The sequence below is a fragment of the Aulostomus chinensis genome, chromosome 16 (genome assembly GCF_037954235.1).
Source record: "Aulostomus chinensis isolate RoL2024-O1b breed Wild chromosome 16, RoL_Achi_v1.0, whole genome shotgun sequence".
NCBI classification, from domain to species: Eukaryota; Metazoa; Chordata; class Actinopteri; order Syngnathiformes; family Aulostomidae; genus Aulostomus; species Aulostomus chinensis.
Genome location: NC_141335.1, coordinates 21,147,570 through 21,169,833, shown reverse-complemented (window position 1 = coordinate 21,169,833; position 22,264 = coordinate 21,147,570). Strand labels below are relative to the sequence as shown.

Here is a 22,264-nt window from a genome sequence, read left to right as displayed (position 1 = left end):
CTCTCTCTCTCTCCTTCAGGCTGAAAGCAGAATTTAATATGACACTCTCTGTCAAATTACAATATCTGGGATGTGGAGTGCTCACAGCTTTTTCGACCCCCCACCCTCTGAGCAGTGGATGAGTGGACAATAACAGGGCAATTGCACTGGGCTTTGGGGAGCGGCGCTCTCGAACGCTCACAGGCAGTGTTTGCGCTGAGGATGGGAGCGGCACAGGAGAAGGGGCCCCTCTTAGTGTGCAGAGGAAAGGGAGGAGAGGTTTAATTTAGCGGATGGTGGCACTGGGACCCTCAGGGCGTCACATATTGTAAGACACACACACCTGAGCGTGTGCTGCGACAGACAAGTGAGCAGCAGAAGGTGCGGTCTCTGTCCTCTAAACATCCTGGTGGTGTTGCCGTAGCGTTTATAATAAAACAATGTGTCGTTGCTGGTGGGGGACGTTGCTTACTTACCACTTGCATGTGCCTGGCTTTTCTTTGTCTTTGTGGCACGTCTGATTGAGTGACTTTTAATTAACAGATGTCGATGAATAGAGCTGGTGTTGTCGTAGCTGAAAAGAGCAGCACACATTGTGATGTTTTTTATTCATTTATTTTTTCAAGGTCAAAAATTGCTCCAGTGTGTTTAGCATCTGGATTAACCAAGTAAATCAACGTGCATTTCTTACAGCTGTGAAAACATTAAAATCATATTTTATCCAAAAGCGTATTTTGCATCTTAGGTATTCACAATTAAGTGCCTTGACCTCATAAATATAATTTTTTTCATAACTGTTTCACATCTACGAGCCACCTGTGTATATTTACCTTGAAGCTGTACCCTTTGACCACTGTTGTGCACAAGTAGGGCCAGTTTGGTTGTTGGCAGATATATTAATTTTTGTCAAAGATAATTATTAATATACAGGAATGTATCCTCCAATGAGTAACCTCACTGGAGGCACCACCCTGTCCCCAGGGACCAATATGTTTGTGTGAGGGAAAGAGGTAGAGTCACGTAAGAGACGTGGGAGCCAAGATGGCATAAGTGTGATGAACTCGTCAGCGGCAAGATGGCGAAACGGTGACCTAGGTGTGTGGTGTTACCCCCTAGAGCCAAGATGGAGGTTTACCGCTAGTTATGAACGCTGAACAAAGGGAGAGAAGGAGGGAAGGGACCTTGTCTTAGCAGATCAACGGCTTTGTGCTGCTTTAATACGAGTGCGATGCTGGTGAGATGCATGCAGTGCGGTGAGGTGAAGGAAAGAAGGAGAGAGAGAGAAAGGAGAAGAAAGTGTTCACGAGAGTGGTCACCACAGCAGATGACCACTACAATAGTACCACACAGTAGAGAGCTGATAGACTGAGGTTTGTCTGGTCAGCTATTGGTCGGTGACCCGGTGATCTGTCTGATCATCCAGCTGATCGCGGTGAACCCGCTCAAGGAATCAAACACAGCACAGACATAAAGTCTTTGCAAATAAATGCAGCTCTTATGTAGCTAGGACTATGCCAAGTGTCTCTGCCCAGACATATGCCTCTTGCTCCGATTGTGTGAGTATTAAAGGAAAGTCCTCTTTACTTTGTGCGCAGCTCCGTCCTTGGCTGTGCTTCCTGCGGTGCGTCGTCTCACTCTTCTGGTGATGGCGAAGTGATGAGTCCCTCGGCGGCAGGGACCTCTCAGCTGAGGAACAAAAGCTTTGTCCATGACAAAGCTGTGCGCTCATCCTCACAAAGTGCAATCAGCAGATTGCGCAGCGAAATACGGCGGACAAGAGGTGAAAAATAAACAGCAGTCTGTGTGCTTGGCCTGCGAGTTGAAGACTGTGACCTTAGGTTTAGGGTGATGGAAAAGTCAAACGTTTGATGATTGCTCCATTTCAGAGTCCAGGTTGTGAAGAAGCTTGGCGTACAACGCCACCAAACATCAGCAAATCTGTACAAAAATGTCCGTTTCCAAGTAGGAGATTTTTGGACAATGTTGTTGTCACTGTAGAAGTAAGTCACCATTAGTTTCAATGTAAATATATGTAGCTGGCTCTATCTACATCTGGATTCACAGATAAGTAATGCAGAAGAGAAAAACACCATGTTTTTGGGTAACTTACTACATTAGGTGCATACAAAGATATAACATTGAGGTCTGGTTATCTTCTAAACTGTAACTTGAACCCAAAATGCATGGCTGTCTCTTTCTGCATTCTGGAGTCACAAAGACGTGTTCAAGGGTTTTGTGAGTTCTTAAAACGTTAAATCAAATGTTTTATTTCACTACCACTTAAATTTCAACTAGTGAGGACATATAAGGTAAAACGCACACACACACACACACACACACACACAAACACACACACACACAAACACACTAGTTTGCACAGCTATCTTTCATCACACATTCACTCTGAAGCTATTTATTAAAAACACAGATATAGCAACTCTGATTTGTCATGACCGTGTCAGTTTCCATCACAGACTTTCTGCTATCTTAATCAAATGCTGATCACCTAACAAACCTTCAATTATACCTTTTCATTGCCCACAGCTCAAGCGACCAATCAAGAGGAGTGTAAAAATGAGGGTGCTAAAATAAGACATATGACACCGAAGGTTGAGTGCAGGTTTTGCAAAACTCAGCTTGGTAGTATTTGGATTGTTCTGCTGACAGAGAAACAGTGTAGAAAACACAACCACCTTCGATATTGTTATAAAAAGTGTACTGGTTAATGCATTGCAGTTGTTGCATGTTTTAATGTTGGATACAATGAGTAAATGTATAAAAAAATGTTAGAAAATGTTGACTCATGGTGTTAGTCTTACTAAAACTGGAATTTAAAAGTAGATGCAAACACATGAATGGCACGGCCCCGAGGAAGAGGGGCTGTGTAGGAAACCGAAGGGTTGCTGGTTCGAGTCTATTTACATTCCTCTCGTTGAAATCCTACTCTTTCTTAATTGGAAGCTGTCTGCTCTTCTGTATTAGCCTTTGAATTTAAGTCAGCTGTTCCAAAGAACACTGCTGGTCAATTTCTTTTTTGCATGAAAGAAAATAACTGTGAGAACGTCTGATTGTAACCAGCATTAGCTGCTTACAACTGCCCTCCATCTATGTATGTTGCAACAACGCTAGTCTAATTAAATAGCCTAATCAAGCTATAGCAATTACCTCAACTGTAACTGTGCATGCAAACCCACTAATTGTGTGCAAAAGCTATGAAAACAAGTGCATTAGTGTTTCCAGTTCCCTGTAATCCAACTCCTAGCCAGGATGTGTTCAAGATGGCCATCTTGAGTTGATATGAAGTGATGCTGGACAGCTGGATTTAAGAAAAATTCAGCCTCACTCCCAACCAGGTATTAGCAAATATCCATCACTGTTGCAAAGAAATCTGTCCTGAATCTATGTTATGACTGAATGGATTGTGAACCTCCTGGTCATGAATACAGCAGTGCTGGTGCCACTCCTGCTCATATGAGTGATCCAACGAGACACCCAGTAACCAGTAAGGCATCACTCTTCGATGTGACAGCACTATTCAGGATAAGATATATATATATATGTGTGTGTGTGTGTGCGTGTACTGTACTGCATGAAGACATCTTGGAGTAGAGCTGGATGGAGATGTGCTTCTTAAGCTGGGATCAGACTGCAGGATTTAAAGAATCTAAACATATCTCATATTCACAGGCCGCTGGCTCCAGATTTCTCTCTTAAAACCTTGTCTTACATTCCAAGAAGAAGCTCCCACCTAGCCTTGCGATAAGGATGAGAAATTACAGATTACCAGATTCATTTGGATTTGTAAATGGGATTTGGAATATCGGACTATTTCAAATGTTGCAAACATCTGCATTCTTCCATCGTGCACTGACAAATTCCAAACAACCATGGAGCCAGGCCAGCAGTGAAATCTTGCTGCACGCATAATTTGTAGAGAGAAACTCCTGTGGGTGACAGAAACGCTGGTACAGAGAGATGAAGCTTCTGGGTTTTGCTTTAACAAACAGCGAACAAATTAGCTTTGAAAAAGGCTGCAAGATTAATCATTTTTATATTCATTTGAAAGCATAAAATTTTCAAAATGCAACTCAGACCCACTTATTAACGGTGAATCTTAACAAGCTACGTCAAGAGCCAAATGACAATAAAGAAACACAACTGTTGTGGGGTTAATGGTCTATTTGCTGCTCAGCGATGGCTACATCGAAGAACATTTTCTACTCTTTAATCTTGATATTCGCTGACCTCGGTTTGATCCTTAAAAAAGAAAGCTTTCTTTTCTTGTGTTTCTAGTAGGGTTTGCAAGCGATTAAAAACATTAATCAACTGCGTGTTTTGTGATACTGCTTGTTAACTGTTTTAGGCAATTGGATCATCTCAATTGTTATTCATCCCTTCAATGGCTGATTAATGACCTGATCACCAATCGGCACAAACCCAGATAACACTTTTACTAATCTGCCCCACAATGTAGTCTTCCTTGGCCCTTATTGGTCGCTGTTCACCAATATACAAATCAGATTATCTCAATGAGAGCTAATTGAATCAGTTTACAATGAAGAAGTTGGCACTGGCTGCTCCCTGAGTGAGTGGACATCAACAATAAACTCAGTATTTTATCTGACTCCAATCACATGAACTCGGGCTGCTACAATAGGAAAATAATTCGGATTGACTTGTTTATGTCTTCAGAAATCATTCATAATTCGGGCCATTGTACAAAAACACACACTCATGCAAAGGTGGGTAGGCTGACGTCAGAACAGAGTTTAATGGCACATTGTTTAGAAATGATATGCTTTATTTGATTAGATTTAATGAGATTATGTTAACCCCCCCGAGAACACTGGTGCCTACCCACAGAAATTTGGCAAGTTATTTTAGAGCCAAACAGCATTAAAGTCTTTCTCAGTTTTTGTGTCTTTCTATGTATTTGGGCTGAATTTGAAAATAGTTCATTTGATGATTGGAAAAAAAAAAAAAAGACTCGTGTAGGAATCTTAAAACCTTGTCGCTAAATTGATGAGATTTTTGGATAATTTATGAAATGAGGTCTGTGGTTCACACAAGGTAAGGATATTTTCATGCTTTGCTGTGTGTCATCAGATGCATTTGTAAATATCACAAGCATGATGAGGATATCTTGGACATCAGATGCCACGTTTTGGAGACGCTGAAGGCAGTTGTCTGCAGTGTGGTTAGCTCCTAACATAACCTGAGCTCTCTCTTCCACAGACTGCATTTACACCTCCAGTTTCACACATTGTGTCGTGCTTGTTTGTTGAGATTAGATTGCTAAACAAAACATGCCAATCTCACGAACCTTTGTCTGATTTTAAACAATAATCCAAAATGAAATGTCAAAATCTTGTTGGATTTGGGGCAGAGAACCGAGTTGCTGCTAGCTTCTGGGTTGGCCTGCGTCGTCCCTGCTGCAACTCTGTTAGATCAGTGCTGATGTGCCAAGAAAGCAGATCAAGAAGCTCTTGTTGAAAAAAAAAACCCAACTATATTACAAAATTAAGATATTTACAGTTTATTGACTGACTTCATAAATGGTTTAACCTGATCCTCACTGTATACGCAATTGTTGTACCTTCAAAGCACCAAATCGGTTTCATATGGGGATGGAATTCATGATGTAATATATTTCCACATCTTTACACTGTACCTTTCATCTCTCTCTTTTTTATCCTCGTGAGCATTATGAACTGTCTGACGGTGGACACTGACTGATCATCTACGACGGCACAATTATTGATGGTCTCACTTTGGCATTTCCCGGATGCAACGCTGCTAATAAAGTTGCTGGTGATTGATGTGAGCACCCTTTTTAATTTGGAATTTTATTGCCACTCAGTGGGACTCGACTGTGGCTTCGAATAGTCGCTGCATCGTTCACGTCATTGCCGTGTCATAAATTGACCACAAAAAAAAAAAATCATTACAAGGCTCCTTTTTCTTTCCCTTATAATAATGACAACATAATCGAACTACGTATCACCATCCTAACATTCCTACCTGAATGTAATAATAAAAAAAATATCATTAAGTACCTCATTAAATGCCATTTCAGAAAGAAAGGAGTTGATGGGAGCAAATGCTGACCTTGCAACATGTTTGTTCTTTGCTTCTCTTTGATTCCATGAACACGTGTTCTTGTACACATGGGGGAACCGTTCTCACCGTTGCTCTTTGGCCTGCTTGTTAGCATCGATTGACGCTCCTTTGCTGCTCCTAGTTTCCAATCTGAGAGCAGGCGCTGTAATGAGGACTTCTTCTACATGGCCGCAGCGTCTCATTTGACTCACTCTGCATGTTAATATCATAACCACGCAACAGGTCTGAGTGTCTTCCTGCATTTATTCTGATTAAAAACCCTGCTGTCCTCCGAGGGAGCTGCCACTCAGCATTACAAAGACAGGCGTTTGCTGCTTGGCCATAAAAGCCTGCACATATTTCATTTATTTTCTGCCAGGCAAAAAGGGTTGAAGAAATTTTTCATTTCGGGGATTTGCTTTGATCATGGACGTTCTTCTGTGGTGTGTCCCTGAGTTGGTCTTAAAAGGATCTGGCTGTAAGACGGAAGCCAAGTGGAATGATTGTAGACAGGTAAATCGGTGTATGATGGATTATGCAGCAACAGCATTCATTGCTTGTGAGGTGACGGTGTTTAATTCCAGTCTAGAGCTTTTTTGACCAGTCCTGATGACATTTTAAACTCAATGCCGTCAAGTCATTCTGCTAACATGAATCATAAAGACTCCTATATATGTAGATTATCAACAGCCTTGCAATCAGTTTTCATTTATGGGACTATATATTCGGGTTTTTCTGTGTCTGTTTGAAAAAGCTATTTATTTGAATGGTAATTTTGGAGCCTGTCATTTGCGGTGCTCTTGATCCGGACTGGTTTACTCTGATTTCGTCACCGTGGACAAGCGTACCTCATGATTTGGCAAGCACATGTACACAGATCCATCAATAAGTCCTCTCAGTCATGTTACTTACAGCCATATAATATACATGCCGCAACATACAGAACATTAATTAAACAATGAAGGAATGCTGCAGAAATGCTAGCAGCTTTAAATGCGGAGAGGTTGTGATAAAACTTTTGTTCTCGCTCTTGGTCCCTCTTAGCCCTCAAGGTGAACTTGGACCAGCCAGTCAACATTTTTTGCTCATATGTGGACACTCAGACTCAGCCGTGCTCAGACCACCTCCGGTTTGCTGCCCACTCAGTGAGGTGGGTCACTAATCTGTGTATTGTGAACACAAAGTGCTCCAGGATCACTTCACCCTTTGCCACTATATCGTAAGCTTGCCATAGAGAGCACCGCAAAGCTCTGCTCTTTAAAAGAAAGTCAAGTACACCATCAGCCATCGTCTTCCAAGGGAAAATTATCCACGATCACAGCAGTCAACAGCTGATCTATCAAGTGGCTTTCTAGAAGGTTCGGCAGACTTGCACTTTGAATTTTGTCCGGTTTGCTTTTACACACTCACTGTTGTCAGGTGCATCAAACATTGCTTGGTCAGAATAGAGAGGCTGCGAGGGTTTCGCAAGCACGTCTTTTAACGAAGGAAATTGGTAATTTAACAAACACATGACAAAGGCAGGTGCCACTCATGGGAGTTGAGAACAGTTATTTACAGCCAGCGCTATCACGTTAGTGATCAGCCGGCGTTATGTCCAGTGTTACGTCCTGTGAGTGACACTTCTGTTTAGCCTCCATCTTCGTTTAGCATGTTAGCAAAGTTCCATTAGCTAATTCGTATCACTGCAGCCGATGGGGATCTCATTAGTTTTGTTCGAAAACTAAAGTGATGGAAGAGTGTGACATTTGGAAGTGACAGTGGTACTACGACTACATGTAAGTTGTTGGGGTTGTCTGTTTGGGAGAGTGAGACTGGAGTGTGCTTCTCCATAAATCTATTTGTTGCAGTCTTACTGAAGCGGGTCTGCCAAAGATGAACTAATGTATGCGAAACACTCAACAACTAACAAGTCCAATGATACTCTTTCTTTGAGGTCAATATAAAAAAGCTGGGCAGCATGGAGTCCTTTCACACATGGCCTGCAGCATAGGCCAGTCATGGGATCCTTCATACCAGATCACAATCCAAATGTGATTTCATTCTTCACTGACTGAAGATACTGGACACTGACTGATGCTGCTCCTGGAGGAGGCTTCAGACCTGAAGAGGCTCAAGCTGCCGCTCTTAGCACCACCTGTTCACGTCCCCGTCTGTCCATCATTCTCTTCCCCTTTCTCTCCCTCTTTATCTCTGCCCCTCTCTTTCCTTCTGTATCTGCGGTTCTCCGTAATCTGTCTTTGTCTCTTCCCCGCTCTCCTGCTCTCTTCCCCACCAACCAGTCAAAGCAGAAGGCCGTCCCCATTGAGCCTGGATCTGCTTGACGTTCCTGCCTGTTAAAAGGAAGGTTTTTGTTGTTGCTGTTGCAGGATGTGCTTGCTGATGGAGAATTGTTGGGTGTAGATTCATTGAAGGAGTGTGGTACTAGACCTGCTCTACTTGTAAAGTGTCATGAGAGAACTTTTGTTGTGATTTGGCGCTATATAAATAAAACTGACTTGACTTGTTTGTGGGAAAGACCGAGGAAATCTGCCCTGTCAAAGAGAACAAACCTCATAATCATGTTTCCAGTATAGTTACATTTTTCCCCCATAAAATACAGTTCTGGTGCAGTTGGGTGTGTGTGTGTGTGTGTGTGTGTGTGCGCGCGCACATGCGCGCACATGTGTATGTCATGTGACTGTGCAACACTAAGTGCTAAGGGCAGGTAATGGCAGTCAAGGCAATAAAACAGAGGGGAGCAATAGACAGCAGGAGAGAGACAGGATGGTTCCTGAAGACTGTCGTCCCAGACCAGGCGGTATCGGCTGGTTGGTCATCTAATCAGCCTTCACAGTGGGACAGCTACATCTGTTAGCATTAATGATGAATCATATCGACAGCTATTGCCTGACACAAGGGGAGTAATGATAGAGGAGGGAATGTGGAGCTGCTGGGAAATAGATTGGAATTTAGGGTGATGGACACAGCGAGGGAACAGAACATGTTTAAAAGTAGACTTGCACATTCAGGATAATTGCAGGATTATTATCTCTACTGTACTTGCATTCTGCCCCCTCTTTCCACTCTGTCCCCTGCTTCACAGGGATGACCTCACCCACCATTTCTCTAGCCTCTTGTTCATCCTCAGTGCCTGTTACCAGCGCCTAATGGCTAAAAAAGAAAGAACAGTGAAAATTTATAGATTCTATTGAGCCTGTGTTTTGCATCACTGAAAATGGAACTGAGTAACCAGCTATTATATCAGCTCGTCCAGCAACCTGCAATCCACTTTTCTGAATTGCAGCATAAGGAGAATAAATCAGTTGAATTTGGAGATGTTGAAGGAGACATGTAGTTTTCTCACAAAGTAGACAAAATCTGCTTCATTATTGATGAAAATGAATGGCAGGATGTTTCAGGAAGGCTCGGCGCTGCCTGGGCCGCGTCTGCTTGTCACATAACATCAACTGACACAGCCTTTGCGGCGACGCAGGCACCCCTCCATCCGCTGCTCTTGTTTCACTTTGCCCCATGATTTATTAACAGGAACACTCGACTGAACAATCACTGGTGTGGTTCAGGTTGATCTTGTGGTCAGTTCGTGGTTGTGTCCTCTAAGAGATAGATGTGGTTTCACCAGAGAACACCAGGAAAGGCTGCAATTATCAGAAGGTGAACCTTGCACACAGGTGCCAGGATTTGTTTCACTGTCGTTACCTTTCTGGTGCAGTAGTTTTCAGTTATGCACTTTGTCAATTCACCCAGTGGAGCCTCAGGCACAGATTGGATCTTTAATTTTGCATGCAAAGAACTTTTGAGGCATTCATTAATACTTCTACTTTTGTTCTTCGGTAGGATTAAATTTGGAGTCTTCGCCAGGGGTTCTCAAAGTGGGATCCTGGGGTCCTGAATGTTCTTCCACAGAGGCCTCAATAAAATCTGGAAAGTTAAATTTCACTTTTATTAAAATATTTGTGAAGGCAGCATTCAGGTACCTTTCACAAGCGTTTAAACACAACCAAACAAAGTATCTTTCTATCTATCTATCTTTCTATCTATCTATGGATTTAATTGAAATTACAATATATTGTCAATATACTTGCAATACACTTGCACCTATGGCCATGGCCATGCATTCTCTCATAGCAAGCTGTGATGTGCATGGCTCCGCATCAGTTATTTTCCAGGCTTCTCTGTGACTGCGAGGGTCTGAGAAGAGTCCTTGACAGCCTCATAAGAGCTTGGTGGCTCTCAGATGGTTGATGATCTCCAGGTGGATATCTCTGCCATGTACGTGTTGATGGAACATCTCTCACACACTATGGCAAGTCATTCCTTTTTCGATTTGATCACATCTGCGTTGACGGTCATTAAGTGCTCATCATCCTTATAAGCCATGCAGGGATGCTCAAGCAGCTGTCTGAGTGCAGGGATGACCTCCACCATGTTGAGAATACATTGACAAGCCCTTGAACTGTGTTAGCTCCTGCTGGTCTCGCGGAGGTGGCACCTTGTCATCAGGATCATGACCTTCCTTTATAGTTATCATCTGTTTGCTGTCTCCAGGAGGCTTTTAATTGTAAAAGAAAGTTTGATAGCCGTCTAGATGTACTTGGTAGGGAGTGAGTCGGTGTTTAATTTGTAAATTTGGGGGTCAAGCATTGAGAGGGTGCTGTTCCTGGGAGTCAGGTGGTGAGAAAAGGTCCTGGAAGGCATCAAAAACCCAGTGCCTGGATGACACCTCTGTTCTTTCTGTTCAATAAGCTTGAACGATATAAGGCCTTTAGAATAGAATCTTAGTGCGGTATCCACATGGCAGGAAGTGCAAGCTTTATGAAAAGTAAAATGTGTGTCAAAATATTCTAAATGAATTATTGAGGTGCTGCAGAGTTCCCAGCATTCAAATGGTGCTCTTCCTTTGATACAGAACCTCGAAACAATACCGCTATTATTATTATTTCAACATGTTTTTTTTTACATTAAAATGCAAATGATGACACAAGAATGATGATTCACTCTGATGAATCATGCAATTGCAATATCCCTCAAAATAATCACAGTTTGATACTTTGATCATTTATTTCGTCAAACTAAATCAAACTGAACAAAGATTTGATTAACAAAACAGTTTGTTTAGGCTACATTAACCACAGCATTCACTTGTTCACTTAAAATTCACAGGGGAGGTGTGTTGCAAGCATGCAGCTCTCTCTCTCTGTCTCTCTCTCTCTCTGTCTCTCTATCTCTCTCTCTCTCTCTCTCTCTCAACTTGTAACTGTTAAACCAAACTAACGGTCCCACATTCTGAGTGTGAACTCATTGGTTAGATGTCGATGTTATTTTTTATAATAAGTTGTGATCAGTTATGCAGATCAGCCAGCAAGTTCTTACAAACTTCTTCCCTTTTTGTGGAGCCTCGTAAAAAGCTGCAGAACAAGATCTGCAGCTGGTCAATCTCCCTCTTCCTCGTTGGTTGTTGACTGGAGGGCAGACAGACGTACTGTAGGAATATAGGCTGGACGAACGATTTTTTTCAAAACGGTGTCCTGATTCACAGAGCTGGTCTGAATCTGATGTTCGCTCGCAATGCAATCTGGACAGTGCTGCGCCTGAAAATAGGCAGGCAAGAGACTTGTGTTTATCCTCAGTGGAAAAAAAATAAAAGTCATAGAGGTGAGTTCTAGCTTAAATTACATCCTGGTAAAGGTTACAAATCAGATCACATTCTGCCCAGATCATTTAACTCCCTTTAACACATTCTGCTCTGACTGCAAACACTCAGTAGGGTCTCAAATGAATATAAAGTTTGATATATTCAATTAAATTGGTACAAGAGAAGATAGAACACTTGCTTGTGTGTTTTCAAATCCCAAGAGAGCCCATGTAGTAAACTACTCAGCAGAATGTAAAGGAGGGAGGAGGGCATCTGCCAGCCTTTTCATTCTCTGCATTACATCATCAATTATACGGGATGAATTGAAAACAAAGCCTGCTGGCAGTGGAATAAAAATGCATATTTGGGAGTTTTAAGATCCCCACATATGTGCACCGCTTGGTCAGGTAATCCAGAAAACGACTATTTTAAACACCTCATCTAGTTCTTCACGCTTGACACACTGGTTCATAAAGTCTATCAAGACTTTTGTTTCCTGGGGTCTTTTCAGAAATAACCGCATTGCTCCGGCCTGACGTGGTGCCTTGGTCAGGTTACAGCCGTACAACAGAGGTTCTAGCCGTAGAACAGAGGTGTGATGGTTTTGGTTTACCTCTTGCTCCATTACCTGAAAGCAATATCGCAGCAAAGGCTTGAGTTATACCCTTCAAATTAAGTTCAAATGTCCACTGGGATGTGAGGATGACACGAAAAGATTTTGGTGGCGAAAAGTCAAAGGTCAGGGCCCCTGTTCGAATACAAATGTGATGCAATATTTCTCCTTAATCACGCAGAATATTTAAAAGCAGCTACATCACAATAGCATTCATTATATGGAAACCACTTAGAGGTGACACCCTCATCGTGAAAAGATGAAGAGGAACATGAACAGAAGCTGCGGAGGGGATTTGTTCTCGAGGCTGAATTGGTGCTCGGCTGAAACACAGGAGAATTGAATTACCGGTGCCACTCCAGCCAGAGGTTTGAAGTCAGGGCTTTTCTTGTCTTTGGGAGCACTCACTTCACAGTCAGGAAATGCTGCATCAGCATGGGAGCAGTCATTATGTGGATGGCCCTCAGTGTCTTAACAGTCTGTGTCAAAATGACTTCAGAAAACCTAACCTGTGGCTGCCAAGTGAGCGTATCTTTTTTACTTGATTATGCACGGAATTGGGAGTCAAATGTTCAGATAACCATGACTCAACTTTTTTCTCATTCCATAGAGAAAAAAAAACAACAACTAATTCTTTATTCCTAATGACATCTTAATCTCTTAGCTGTAGGTTCAAATCTTGTTTTCTTGATTGCTGCTTCCCTCAGATACCAGATACTTGATCTGCTGATTCTTTAATGTTGTCTCTGATCATATGACATAGGTGGACCTGGTATCCTACCAGTTAGAAAACGTATCATGAAAATTCCTAAACAAAGCTCATATTTTGCCAATATGCCGTTTTAAGCGAGGAGCACAGGGAGTGCTGAGGCAGCAGCAGCACCAGCAGCAGCAGCAGCAGCAGCAGCAGCAGCAGCAGCAGCATCCGATCACACCAAAAGCCAAAGCAGCTCTGTTCAACAAACCAGTTAATTATTTATAGGCTTCAGTGGAGCAGAGAAAGTTAATATATTGTTATCATTAGAAGAGTGTTCTGTTTGGGTCCCTATGAAGAAGACTCGGGCTACAGTTACAGGCCCCGGGGATTGCAGAGAACTTCATACGACTGTAGCAGGAGTCCGCACACTTCACAAGACGCCTCCGCATTCCAGTTACTGGCTTTAAGTAGATGAGGGGCACGTAGAACAACGATCGGTCCTGCTTTTACTGAGCTGATGAGCTTTGTCAGGTTACACTGATCCAGCTTAATGCCAATGTCATCTGTCTCCATTATCTAACAAATAATCACATTAAGAAGCCTTTGATACACCCAGTGGGGTGGACTTTCTCTAGTATTACTTAATAATCAGACATCACTTTACTCAGGAGGGTCTTAAGTGTCGCAGTGGTTTATTTGAAGTCAGTACTTTACATTTGCTTTGTCTGAGATCAGATTCATTCACCAGACAAATCATTTCTTTTTAGATCCACATTTTACTGTAATCTCAGATAAAACTTGTTTTTTTTTAAGTTTAATCTTGATTTTTTTTTTCTCTTCCAAATTAATTTTTGTCAACATTTCATATTTTTTTTTTGACATCATGCTCAGGGCAGCCTGGCTCAGAGGTAGAGTGGCCATGTGGAAGTATCCTTGAGCAAGATACTGAACCCCCAATTGCTCCTGATGGCCCTGCGACCCTTGACAGAGAAGACAGTACAGAAAATTAGAAAATGGATGGATGGATATGCAATTGTGATCACGGTTGTGTGTGTGTGTGAGGATATGTGTTTGCATGTCCGCTGAGTGATTCGGCAGTGCAATTGATTCTGAGTGAGCGAGTGTGCAGTTGAGAGATGTTCTGTGTGTGTGTGTTTCTAATCAGCCGTAACATCCCAGCTGTAAATATACAGTCGCAGTGCAGTTTCTGTGTGTGTGAAATAACGCTACATATCTCAGTTTCATGGCAGTAGCGTCGCTGTTTGCTGAATCAAGCATTGTTTATTTTAGTAGTGAAGTTTTTCATTGACAAAGTGTCCAGCAGCAAGCTACGCTAACATTAACTCAAGCTCAAGCGCATACGGTCTTTCTGTTGTGGCCCCAAACAAACTACTAAAGTTATGGATCAATATATGAAGCCTCATTTGCTAACGTAAAACTTACAGTATGTGAAAATAGTCACAGTCCTATTTCTAAATGAGCCGCCTCTCATGGAACCTTGGTCTCTTTCCAGACTTGACAGGTATGTGTGCAGTTTGTAGGACATGTCAGTGAATTCATGCTGAAACTTTACCCTGTTTTTTTTTTTAAGATAAATGGATGGATTAGAGGCCAATAACTTGTATGTTATAGCTATTTTAAGCTGCACGTGGCTGTTTGGCCCTTTTAGATTGAAACAGATTTTTACTGTATGTCACGTGCAAACACTTCCATGTCGCAAACATGGAGCCCAAATTTGCCTCTCAGACAATCGTCCCAATTCAAAATCTACTGAGGAGAAACATCACAACCACATCAACTGGTTTAATGTCTTCACTCTTGTCTGAGGTGAGTTGAATGAGAATATATGTGCAGATATTCTGGCACTTTAAACGAACAAAACAATGCCCATATTTTTGCATCACAATTCTTTTTTCTGCATGTGTGCCTCTGTTTTAGCAGGCATCATAATGTCCTCATAAATTTGCCACAAATTGACATTGCTGCCTTCCAGTGCTCAATGACAATAATGTGCACATGGAAGTATGAATTTACAAGTGTCCAAGCAACACTCATAAAGACACTTAGAAGATGTTTATTACCCTTCCCTCGCATTCTTGGCTATCTGTTCATTATATTTGGGCAGCCTGATCAACTATTTGCAAATGTTTACTCCTCCACGGAAGTAAAGAGCCATAACACCAGGGATGTTTCGGGAGCATCCCAATGTTTCTGATTAGAAATTCATTACTTGCTCGCTGTCTGCCTCTGTGGCCGTTGTACGGGCTGATTAGCAAGCCGGGGAAGGAGAGATAATGACGATAACACTAAACTCAATAGAGGTTTTATAGGCGGCGCTGCTTTATGAGGCTTAGGCTAATTGCTGGTGTGATTAGTGAGGTGTCTGTGCCCTCTCCGGTTGCTCAGGATGTCCTGTGAGCTCAGCTCTTGCAGCTTGGACCACAAGGGAAGTTTGGGTGTATATCAGGTCAAATCAGTCTCACAGGGGCACAATTGCCCCCCCCCCCCCGCCTCCAATCATTTCCTTTGCTGCAATAAAGGCAAATATACTTAGATTTTTTTTGTCCTACAGGTATATCTTGACAATAAAGCCATCTATTTCCAGCTGTAAAGGAGAATAAAAAGTCCAAATAATAAAAGAGACATGAGAATGTTAGCTAATTTGATCACCTAAAACTTGTGTGAAACTAATCACATTCCTCTGTACAAATGAGCTGTCTCTCGTAGAACCTTGGTCCCTTTACATGTGAAAAGATAAATGTCCTCCAACACGAAAAAAAACCTCACTGTCTTTTTCTCAACGGTGAGGGACGGATGTGTTTGAAAGCTTCCTGTTCCTGTGACCTTCATAGTTCCCGAGACATGGTCATTGTCTCTGTAGCCGAGCAGGCACTCAGCTCTAAAAGGGGGACAACGGTGCTCTCCTCAAGGTTTCTGTTCACAGTCATGATCTCACCAGTGAGGCAGTGCAGTTGGATTTGCATGGATGTCAGGCAGCATTTGCATATTTCTCTGCGCGACCTTTAACTTCACCGAAGCAGACTTCTCTTTTGTCTCTCTAAAGACCATAATAGTTTTGCTCATAGTGGTTTTATACAAGATAACTCATTAAAATTTCACCATTTTCTTTAAAGTTATAGGCGCATCGTGTTTTAATATTGTTGAACATCCCTTACGTTCAAGCTACATTCACGATGCTCACTTAGTACCTCTGCATTCCACCTGAGAGATGGTGTTTGTGCATGTGGTGACGGTCCTATGAGAGTGAATTATGATCTGGACATATTGAACCAAGCTAAGGTACTTTGATTATTACTTTATGATGTAAATATATGACTTTTGGAAGTTTGGACATTTTTTTAAGCGAGAATATAACCATTTAGAATCTCGACTCAAGGTCAGTTTATCCAGAGCTGCTTTCCTTAGGGGCAGCAGACACAGCGGCTCTGTCCGATCAGCAGCTTCCCTTCAGCGGCTGCAAGTGCTGGAGCTCCGCTCCTTGAGGCAATGACATGTTCAGTATAAGAAAGAATGAGATGCAAAGCGAATTGTCAGTCACAGAGTTTCTTAAGCAGAAAAAAAAGATCTTCGGTCAAACGCTACGATGACCTAAATAATAAATAAATCATTAATTTCATTAATAAATAATAAACTGCTAGCAGAATCAGCTGTATCAGATGCCATTCTAAAGCTGTTGTTTGAATAGAATACCAACATTACATTCGCGGTGAAAATATCTCGCTCAATTGGGCTGATAATGAGCTCCCTTCATGTTGCTGTCCTTCAAACCTCTCCTGGCAGAGCGGCGGCAAGCAGCCATCCAGGTTTTCTCTCCCTCTGTCTTTGATGTGTCAGTTGAGTCGGGCCGGGGTTTTGGGCAGGCAGCCATGTCCATCAGCTCCATCCATCAAACGTCGGGCCGGGTGGCACAGAGAGGATGACGGGCAGCAGAGAAGGGGCAGATGTTTTGCAGGAACTGATATGTGTTCACATCCACGAGGGATGTCATTATGTGGCGGACAGAGAAACATGTAGCTGATTAGCGGATTATTAAGTCAAGGACACCGGCTCACAGTAACACACACCGCATCCATTGTGGCTTGCGGTGCTGATGGCTAACCAGTCACACAGATAGCCTGCCTTTCCAATTAACCGCTGCTCTGTTCTTTCACTCTAAGCTGCTTTTGATACACCAAAAATCTCTGGAATAAACGACAGTTTTGCCATTTCAAAGTGCGGTGTCCCTGTGTTAGCCTTAGGGGGGAGAACTGTGAGCTACATAAGGTTTGTGGATTTATCTCCCAGCAAGCGCACACGGTGTTAAGTAAATAAAGCAGTGGCTCCCTAAGGGCATGTGGGGAGTGTTGGAGTCCAGGAGAGTGGACAGAGCGGCAGAGGAACGGCTTTAGTCTTGATCCAGGACAACGGCTAAATTGGTAATGTTGAAAGTGTAATCTGTGTTTGCTCCTGGATCTCCCCAGTCGTCCTCTGTTTCTGTGCCTTGTTAAGAATGTGGATAAATCACATCAGCCTGGTCGAGCGCCACGTCTTCTTTCATCCCTCCACGCTTTATCGCCTGCCTCTTTAACACGGTGTAGCTTCCTGCATCATAAATTACAGTGATATAAGTGCACGTTTCATTTGTTTTGAGTAGTTAGATCAATAAATGGGCTCAGGGTTATGAGCACAGTACAAAATACAGGCAGTGGTGGGCTATGTAATGGGCCTCAAGATACTTACACTCAAATATACTGTAATAGTGCATCACCAGCAACACACTCTCTCCTTCACAATAAGTGATAATATTCATCCAGACAGCTCTGATTAAACATTTTTGCGCGCAAGGGAAAATGAGACCTCGAAAGAGAACAAACCTAACAGCGGATTTTAAGAGGTGGACCATTAAGAGTAAAGAGAATTCTCAGTTTTATAGCTATAGCCTGAATTTCTATGGCGACCACGTTGATTGTATATGGCCCGCCATTTCACACATTTATGAGATCGGGTTGCGACCTCTGAAAGGCCAGGAGCAATTGATCATACAGCTGTTAACCTTACATTTTGAATAAAAACTTCAACACGGTGACATCCCATGCAAACTCAGAGAATAATTCTCCCAGAAAAACTGAAATAGCTGTGGATGAATCCCCTTGTGGATAATGTGTGGTATCTACTGATGTGTTTTATGCCATAGAACGATCAATAAACTATCTTAAGCTTTTGCTCATACAGTATTTCAGGCACATTACTAAAAACCTATTTAAAACTCCCACTGACTTGGAGACAAGGGAACCAGTGGCTCAGTGACGTACTTCTGGGCTTTTAGGACTCATTCCTGCACCTCTCCACTCTCTTCCTCTTGTTCATCTACAGTTATTTTATGCTGGTTCAAACAAACAAGAGGCGCCTCTTTTACACCATCCAAAGCACGGAGGGGAGCCTTGTGCAAAAACCCTGTTAGCTTCGGTTGAGTTAATATCAGAATCAATAGCCTTCTTTTGAGTCGGGGTCAATTAGGATCCCTCTCCACGTGGGCCACATGAATCCCCTGGCTCTGCTGCATCACGGGTGAGGACTGTGCTGTGGGACATGGCTGATGGAGTGCTGTTCATGTCCCATTTATGATGTGTCTCACATGGTGAAGTGTTCCTGTGCCTAAACCTACGCAGACCTTAACCATAGTGAAAAAATGTTTCCAATTTCTTGTAAATAAGCATAAAAATGATGAATCCCATCATGACTATACAGTATGTTCCATATGTTCCATTAGCATAAATGTCAAAAACAGAGTTTATGCACTCTGTGACTCACACAATCTCAGAAATAGACCAATGGAAACATCAAACCATACATTTTCTATACTGCTGATCCATTTGGAGTTGTGTGTGTGTGCGTGTGTGTGTGTGTGGGGGGGGGGGGGGGGGTGCTGGACATTGGGCGAGAGGTGGGGTTCACCCAGTCTATCACAGGGCCATCAGGAGCAATTAGGGGTTCAGTATCTTGCTCAAGGACACTTCAACTTGGTCACCAGGGGAAGTGAGGATCGAACCACCGACCCTTCCGTCCAATGAAAACAGGTAATGTTTATTAGAGGATGGAGAGAAAGCTGAAGAACGGGAGAACGGGTTCTTGCATGAAGCCGTAAGAGTGCTACACAAGAATCTGTTTATTCGCGAATGATAAACAACAATCGATTTTTAAACTACAGAACCACATTAACTACCACCAGTAGCACCATGAAGCATCCTAGCTGACATTCTAAAGACATTGCGACAGTGTTGCTGGCACATTTTTTAACAGATGTTGCATCACCATGAAATGTTGGGTTAAGTCTTTTTTTTTTGTGGTCATCTCATGTATTTTGGCATTGTTCTAAAAAGCTGCAAATCTCCTGCAGAGTGATCATCCCATATTGATATTTGTAAAATCCCCTGGAAAGCCAAAAAAAAAAAAATCTCAACGGTCTCAAATAGCTGCTGAACAAGTTCCAGGACGTGAATAGTGCCACTAACGTGCCAAATGTTGGCACTCTGAAGTAGTTTGATCTTGTCCAAGGTTATTTGGAAGAGAAAACAATGGCGGTGGTAAAATTATTACCCAGAGCATCCCTCATAAACATCCATTCCTCATCCACCTCCAAAATTGTGCTCACACACACACACACACTTTCAGATTTGCGTCCAAAGAAAGTATTTGTGCTTTGAGATGCAGTGTTGTTTTAATGTTAATCCAAATGAAACCTGAATGAATAGAGCTAATAAGGAGGTGAGATATGAAGAGGGCCCACTCAGCATGCCTCATGGCCAGCCTGTCATTTGCATTATATATAACAAGCCAGTATGATGGGAGACGTGCCTCGCAGTGTCCCCGCACCCTCTCTGCTGCAGACTAGTTGTTCTCAGTTATCCCTGCCTTCAGCTGACAGGGGGAGCCGACGTGCTCTCGGTTTTTCTGCCGTCTCTTCGCAACATGTCAGGTCCAGTTTAGCACTTGAAGGCAGTATGTGTCAGAATCCCCTCCCCTGCTTCTTTCTCTCCTGGCTGCCTGGCTTCCCAAGGTAAGTCAGACCATGTCACCACTCCTATAGAGACATAACCCATCACATGGTGTTGGTCGACAGCCAGCAGTTAATAGCCCTGTCACGATTCGTCAGGGAAATACTCATCTGCTGAACAGCGCAATCACTTAGAGCAAGGTTAGGGTGTTTATGGGCGGAAGGGAGGTGGATGGTCAAATGTAAATCTGCAGCGTCTCGGCCTGTTTGAGACTCCCCGGAAACTGGCTGAGGAAAAATGTTGAAAAGCTGAAGTTGAGGATTTGTGTGTCAACCGCAGAGACAAACTCCTGCATTTTTCTGCCCATGTCACCGACTTCCTCTTTGTTTGTTCTCTCTCTAGAAAGAGTTCCTGGCAGCTACGACTGAAAAGGACATCTTTGCCCATCTGGGTCTCGAGTACATTGAGCCTTGGCAGAGAAATGCGTAGGCATCCACTCCTTCTTGGCTGCATGATCCCCTACATCAATGTTTATCCCATCTGCCTTCCATTCCCCGGCTCTCCTGTGATCCTCTTTCAAACAGCTTTTGATTTCCATACAGTTTTTGTGTTGTCGTTGCCATCATCATTTTTTTTGTTGTTGTTGTCGTCTGGATTATATACCGGCGTATGATTCATAATTCTGCTCATTCACTGTTGTCTGTTAGCAAGTAAACACTCTCCTATACCACTTATGAGTCGCTTGTCTGTAAGAGTTGTAATCACAGGCGGGACACAAAGACGAATCAGTCAGAGAATGAATCATTGGGGTGCCTGTGAGGTGCAGAATGAAAGAAACACTGAGGGAGGCAAGGGGGGGGTGTGCTTATTGAGGAAAATGTTGTAATCACCCTCCTCCTGGCAGGGAAGTGCTCGGCATGAAGCTGAGCCAGGTCTTCTGGGAATTGAGAGGCAGGTAATGAGCCTCAGATAAAGGAGCCTTCTTCGCCACCATTTAGCCTCCATTTAAGCTCGCGTCCACTGGAGAACATTTGACCGGCATTCTACAGTCTAGCTAACTTGTTCCATAAAGAACCCCCCCCCCCCCTCCCCGATGCACCACTGAAATCAGAAGCAATCACACACAGCGGCAAATCATGAAGAATTGAGATGAAAGGTAATTGATCCACTAACCACACGGATGGTTCTTGGCTCCAGTTGTAAGCGCCAAGACTCACATAAAGCATCTCTGTTGCATTGCTTTGACTTTGGGCTGTATTTTCCCATTGCTCCTCTTTTTCAAATGTGCAGTGGCTACGTAGGACCCGCCAATTCATTATTCTTATTCATCCCGGGGGGGGTGGGGGGGGGGGTTAAACAATGCCCGGTGTATAGTAAAGGATATTCAAATCCGAACTGATTTTAAAAATACGAGACTACCGATAAAACAGCAGATTGAAACAGTTTTTTTTCCCTTTACATGAATTGAATAACGCACATGCCAGATGATTCATTAATTCACTGGATCACCCGCTTGGCTTTCACCCTCATAATTCAGAGTGGCGATTACAGGGACTCTAACAGAAGCAGGGTTTACGGACAGTCATCGTAAACTGGTTGCACGTGTGCAACTTGAGCATGCTTACGTATTTTGCAGATGAACTAGAAATATTTTTTTCTCAAATGGGTCAACTGCTAGCTACTGCTACAAGCTAACAGCGCAACATCTGCCCTTCCCCTCGCCCTCATTGGCTCCCGTGTTTTCTGCTCAATGTTATATCGCCGTTTCTTCTGTAACCCTGGGTTCAAGTATTCCACGTGGAGATTATGTCTGCGGTAACGCTTCACAATAGAGGTACATTAACAACGCTGCTTAGTTAAACTTTAGTAATTCCTACTTAACTATAACATAGTCAGCCAGGGAACCTAGTAAACTTATACTAATGCTTCCCACAATACAGAAAACATGGACATTAAAACTGAAAACAATTAAAGAGATTGTTAATTATGTGCCAATCATGAAGATTTGCTATTTAGGTCAACCTTGAACCAGTAATGCCCCTGCTGATTGCCGGGGGGGGGGGGGTTCAGACCCCGTAATGCCCTGAATGTCATGTCGTGTGCTCCCAGCTCAAGTCAAACAATGACATGACCTGCTCTGCTTTCCACACCCTCAACCCACTTTGCCATGTGGCTCAGTCTCGGTGTGTCCCACGACGCCTCAGTGAAAGCAGCGGCAGATAAGAGCAAAGCGTTCTAGTGAGTCA

General features: G+C 42.9%; 1 protein-coding gene across 1 annotated transcript in view; it reads left to right on the top strand.

The window, feature by feature from the left end:
• dntt (deoxynucleotidyltransferase, terminal) overlaps nucleotides 1–20,665 on the top strand; it is an 84,038-nt gene extending 63,373 nt beyond the window's left edge. Inside the window, exon 11 of the mRNA XM_086180300.1 lies at nucleotides 20,421–20,665. Within this exon, the coding sequence (XP_086036426.1) occupies nucleotides 20,421–20,507 (87 nt within the window). The 3' untranslated portion in view covers nucleotides 20,508–20,665. The remainder of the gene's footprint in view (nucleotides 1–20,420) is intronic.
• Nucleotides 20,666–22,264: the final 1,599 nt, after the last annotated feature.